Raw genomic sequence first — 6,091 nt, 5'->3', positions numbered from 1 at the left:
TATTTTTTAAAATTGGGAAGTTAAGCAGTTGTAGTGATGGATTTCATGAACCCTTTTCAAAAAGCCAACCTCACCTTTACAGAGTCCCTCTCGGCAGACACACCCTGACACTCAACCAAAGCACTTAACACATCTGTGACCTGTTGATTGGCTGACTCCCTGCACTCTCACCTACACCATCTGCCACATGTGGAAAGGTAACCCAAGCTTGAAAGTGGAGACACCCATATACACACACTCAGATATGTGGATTTAGATACCAACGCCCAGAACACACACAGTCAGCTCTACAACAATTGTACACAGTATCCTTATGTGACAGTAAATGACAGGAAATTAGACTAACGTCAATAACAATTGCATTGAAAAGGTCCATTCATTCTAATTGTTGGCTTGTATATGACAACTGAATAAGTATTTCAAAGTAATTTTCTGCAATAAAAACTATCAGCAAAATAAATCTAAGATCTACAAAAACATTCTCATAATGATCACCGACCTTTAAACACATGCATTATCACCCACCCCTTTTCGACGAAGTAAGGGGAAAACATCCTAAAGTTTGAGATTCATCTTTAGCAAATATGCTGCAGACAAAGATGGTCCTACTCTGCCACCCGGTGGTTTATGATACATCTGCTGCTGCAGGAGAGAAAAGAATTGGCTTTCACAATAGCAGTTGACCCTGACTGTTCTGGAAATGTCCATACAACATTTAATTTATGACCATACAGGCTGAGTGTGGCAAACACGTTGCACTGTAAAGAGTACATCTAATGAAAGTGCTCAAAATTCAAGTTAAATATGTTTGATTATCCTTATGAAACTGCAAATCATTTTGCTAGCATAAAATAACGTCAGAATGTAACTATGTGCTGTTGATTACACTTTCCCTAAAAAGGAGTAAATGCTATTTATTTCTATAGAACCTTTGAAGGTGAAAGTGACAAAAACATTTTTAATGGTGGGTTTGATGTACGCAGAAAGCAAACACAGGTTTCCAAGAAAGAGATGCAAATATGCACAACAAAGTTTATCAATGTGTGAGAAAGAGTACAATTTTTATTTATTCAGTCAGTATTTAATACAGCTGACACAAAACATTTTTAAAATATAATGATGTGCTTCTTTTTTTAAATTTAGCTTTCAAATTTAACCCCTATTTTTCTACCAACGGCCGAATTAATGCTAATACTTTCTAATGGTCAAACATTAAATCACATGAAACATCTGAGTGTTTGTGTGACCCGTGTTTTCAACGCATGAATGATGCTGTCACTAAGACTTTTTCCAAGATTTAAACCATAATACAATGGCCTTTACAACATACCAATTTAGGAAAGACAATTGTTTAGAAAACTCCCCCCAAAGTTTTCTAAGATCTTGAGAGAAGTTTGTATTTTTGGCTACTAATAGTTGAAACAATGCCGGTGATTTGTTATGGCTGAATGATAAAGCATGTGAGAGTGTGTGTGTGTGTGTGTGTGTGTGTGGACCTGTGTTGTACCTCGACACGTCCTGTGCATTGTTGGTTCTTGCTGCCTCCAGAAGAGCATCACCTTGTCAATTCAAAAACACATTAGTACACAATAGAAAACTGCGTGTATGGTCAGTTATTGCAGCTTATTTTATCTCAACGGTATTTTAAAACTCTTCAATCTACTTGTGTGTATTTCGTAGATTTGTTTTTACCATTTCGTTGCTTTATGTCGTTTTTGCAAAACTACAGTAATAATAACAGTGTGTGTACCTTTGTTATCGGAGTCTTTTCTCAGACAAAAGGCCACCGCTGCGGCTGACAGCACACCAGCAGAGGCCAGTCCAGCTCGGCTGGCACCTCCACCTGTACCCCGGTTCTCGCTCCCACCGGTCTGCCTGCTGTCCTCCCAGTACTGGTTATTTTGGCGCCCTCTGCTGGCCAGAGCCGCCCAGGAGCTACGGCGGTTCTCCAGGTTCGACAGCCATCTTGGGGCGAGGTGGTGGTATTGCACAGATGCGTTCACGCTGGTAACAGCGGTCTCTTCAGACAAAATCCCCCTCCTGGAGACCCGGGACGTGGATACGATGGGGTTGCGGTTGGTCTGTCCCGGTGTTTCGAGAAAGGTTTGACCCGCGGCTCCGCTCGCGCTGGTCTGGAGCACGCGACCGCAAGGTGACAGGCTGCGCGACCTTCGCGTCAGCAGCCTGGTGGGAATGGAAGATAACATGGCGATAAACTCACAAACAAACTGTGAGGTGGATCAAACCCTCCGTGGAAGAGCTATTCTTGATGAGTTTGAGACTCTGTAACTGTAAAGCACCGCGTTGGTTCAGGTGTAGCTGCCACCGTTCTTAGTCAGGTAGTTAGCTGAAAATAACCGTTTCACCTCATATTAGCCTAGACGTCACTGGAAGGTGTGGTGCATCCTGGGTAATGGAGTTCTACCAGAAAAAAAACCAACGAACCGGTTGTATTACCTCAGCCTGCTGGGTCGCTGAAATTTTATATTGATGTTTGCCCTACTTTGACTGTTTTAAAATTTTTAACGAACTGTGTATTTTGGAGTGAAATTTATTTGATTGGATAGATCTTTATTGTATTTACGGAATGGGAAATGAAAATCAACTTATGTGACACTTTAACTGCTAAAGCTGACATTTAAGGGGTTAAATATTTACCACAATCATTTATATTTGTTATCTATGAGCGGGACTTTATTTAATGGACTCATTAAAATGGAAAAAAAAATAAATTTACACACAATATTTCTATGGCAGTCTTTAAAAGAGCATTTTCTGTGATCTGTGGAGACAGGTGGAACACAAAAATAAAGGGACAACCAATGATTAAATGACCCAGGATGTATACCAATGTTTATAACTGGTGGTATAAATGTGGTATAACTGGTCCAGTCGGCCTATTGATAGTCAACAAAAAGACCCTACATTTGAAAACAACCACCAAGAGTTGAGTTAGTCTTGAGTTTATCAGTAAAAATGTTCATCCCCCAACCTTCATTATTAGCCCTCAACCCTTTCTGAATGGATTCATTTTTGTGAACAAGGAGAAGGGTTAGAGGCACAGCTTTCTAAATCGGAGCTTTTGAAAACTAAGGGGTTCCAAATACAATCACAAATTTAAACATAATCCAGGACAAGGGCTATAACTGTTGCATTTCAAGGGTCAGGCCACCTTTGAACCAGAGACATCAGAAATGTCTGACTTTGGCTAAGGAGAAAAAGGACTGACTGCACTGTTGCTCAGGGGCAGGATTTGGCACCTGGCCACACTACCAAAAGTGCCAATACCTGCTTTAATGGCCATGGTATCACTGTGCTTGATTGGCCAGTAAACCCACCTGACTTAAGCCTCATGGGATTGCAACATCAAATTGTCAATAGGAAGATAAGACACTGGATCTAGCAATACAGATGGGCTGAAGGATGCTTTTAAAGGAACCTGGGCTTCCTTAATACCTCATCACCATAATGATAGTCTAGTCTATTGAGATGCACCTGCATGCTGAAAGTACAATGTGTAAAAATTAAATGCATTTCAAAGATTAATATTTTAGTTCTTCAGTACCAAGCATAAAAATAATGTATGGTGCAGGATTAGCATGACACATGGGCATATTAAGTCATGAATGTTTATGTAATGGGGACAATTGAAAAATTATCTGATGATGCATTAGTGTAAATTCTCAATTGGATATTTTATCCACTACTTGGATTAAGTAACAATGCAAAGGTGGACCAGGATAGTTAGGGGTAGGGGCTAACATTAATAAATGGGATTTAGCCTCAGAAAAACCAGTTAACTACTACAATTAATTCGCTACATCAGCAGATCCTTTCATTGTTCCTTTTCAAACCATTGCATCATGTGTGCGTCCTATTGCATTCATTTAGGACACCACAGACAGGGTACTTTTGTTTTCTTGGACTCACTTTAATCACCTGGTGAGACTGCGGCATCCTGAAAAAGTGAGGTTTTGTGGACATTAAGCATTAACGCCACCAGATGGCGCCTGGTCACAACTGTTAAGGTATTTAAAACAAGGTTGGCAAAACATTAAGTGTAGACTTCAGATTAAGACTAAAAATGACAGGAAATGTTGTTCCCATCTGAACCCAAAATAATAATAATTGTAGTTTAAGTAAATCGGTATCTAGTGAAATTATATTTATGGATCAATTACAAAATATGTAAACCTTGTACATCAAAAATTATATTTATTAAAATAGTCAAATTGACAAATTCTTTTAGCTTTTATGGAATTTTGTCTTATGAGAAATATGAATCACACTACTGTATACAAGATGGCTGAGCTAGAGCTCAAATGTGAGTGGAAATACAGCATATCTTTGGCACTTCCTAATATGATCAGCCTGAGATTAATGACATCAATGTGCTTACTTAGTCTGATGTTATTGTTTCCTGTAGCAGAGATAATTCTGCTTTGGATAAAATTGCACTAATTTACCATAAAAGTACTAGACAGATACAGTTAATCAGAAGCAGGTCATGAAGAGATTTTTTTCAGATACCCTCAATTTGGTGGACATTTTCTAAACTTAGCACAAAAAGTAAGGCAATGGTTTGTGGTTGACTATCTCACTCTCCACAGGCAAGTAGAATATAAGCCACACTGCTTTTTAGAAGGAAAAAAATCACAAGAGGTGTTAGTTAGTTATAATGTTTTAGATTGTGTGTTGGCAGTAGACCTACCGTCCCTCGGCACATATGAATCATCGGGAATAACATACTCTGCCAGCATAAATCTTCTGGCACCTTTCAGATGTGTTAGTGTGGGTTTGCTGTCACGGATACATGCCATTCATTTCCTCCAGCAACACATCTGTTGTGACATTCCCACTACCTACTACATCAGCTTCTGTAAAGAGGCCATCCCTGAGAGCCAAAACCATGTGTCCCTAGAAAAAGCTTATCTGGACAGTCGGCCGGTGTAGTTAATGGTCATTATTACATCTGTGTAAGTCTACCATGAAAAGTTCCTTGATATTATATAAGTGTTGCTGTGATTTTACACAATTTTCACAAAGCTGTAAAAGTATTGAGGAAATTGTAAACTTTATAGCATGAAAGTGATGATTTCACACATTTTCTTTTTTCATTTTCAGTTTTAATTCAAATTTTTAAAGCACAGTGGATATCTATTAAAACCCAAACTGGCAGCTAGTTCCAGAAGAGAGCAGCCTGAGATTTTAAAGGTCTATGTCACACAGTTTTTTGTATTCTTTACAAAGCAATGGAGCTTGCTACAGCCATCAACAAGGCCCTGGCACACTGGCTGGATATTTGACCACTCTTCTTAGCAGAGTTGGCAGAGTTATTTAAATTAGTTGGTTTTCTGGCTCAGACCCTGCTTTTAAGCTCAGTCCATAAATTTTCAGGTAGGTTCGAAGTTTTGGCCAATCCAGAAGCTTGGTGTTAGCCTGTTTCTTCCATTCCAAAACCAGTTTTGATGTGTGTTTGGTAGGATTACCTTACTGGTACACCCAGTGATGTCCAAATTTCATCAAGCTAGCTGCTGAATGAGTTGAAGCTAAATAATTCAGAGATAATCCTCCTCATTTATTACTCCACTCACTTTGTGCAGTGCATCAGTTCCACTGGCACTAAAACAGACCCTCAGCATGATGTTATCACCACCATGCTTGACAGTTGGAACAGTGAGCCTTGGTTTAAAAGCTTCACTCTTGCTCTTTCAAAGAATCGTCTTGTCATCGAGGGCCAAACAGCTCGAACTTTGTCTCATAAGTCAATAAAGTTTTCCTCCAGAAGAGATTTGGCTTGTCCATTTGTCAAAAGCACATTTTAGCCAACCTTGAACTGTTGATCTTGGAACAGGAGGTTCTTTCTTGATCAACACTCTCTGAGTCCAAAATGGCTTCAATGTGGACAGTAACACTAATGTTCCAGGATGTTCAAGTCTATGACAGGCTTGAGTCTTGGTGGTGCTGGAGTTGCTCTTGAACATTCAAACCAATTTTTTTTTTTTTCCTGAGGGTCACAGCTTGTGTTGATGCTGGATGCTGTAAAACAAGTATTTAGGCCATTGTGATGTAATTAGGACAAAGGTTTTAA

General features: G+C 39.3%; 1 protein-coding gene across 1 annotated transcript in view; it reads right to left on the bottom strand.

The window, feature by feature from the left end:
- clpb (caseinolytic mitochondrial matrix peptidase chaperone subunit B) overlaps nt 1–2,744 on the bottom strand; it is a 46,652-nt gene extending 43,908 nt beyond the window's left edge. Inside the window, exons 1-2 of the mRNA XM_047392215.1 lie at nt 1,751–2,744; nt 1,508–1,559 (exon numbers count right to left, since the gene is read on the bottom strand). Coding sequence (XP_047248171.1) covers nt 1,508–1,559; nt 1,751–2,207 — 509 coding nt within the window. The 5' untranslated portion in view covers nt 2,208–2,744. The remainder of the gene's footprint in view (nt 1–1,507; nt 1,560–1,750) is intronic.
- Between the last annotated feature and the right edge of the window lie 3,347 nt (nt 2,745–6,091).

The sequence above is a fragment of the Girardinichthys multiradiatus genome, chromosome 18 (genome assembly GCF_021462225.1).
Source record: "Girardinichthys multiradiatus isolate DD_20200921_A chromosome 18, DD_fGirMul_XY1, whole genome shotgun sequence".
Lineage (NCBI taxonomy): Eukaryota > Metazoa > Chordata > Actinopteri > Cyprinodontiformes > Goodeidae > Girardinichthys > Girardinichthys multiradiatus.
The sequence above is the reverse complement of the archived record's forward strand: the minus strand, read 5'-3'. Positions and strand labels throughout refer to the sequence as shown.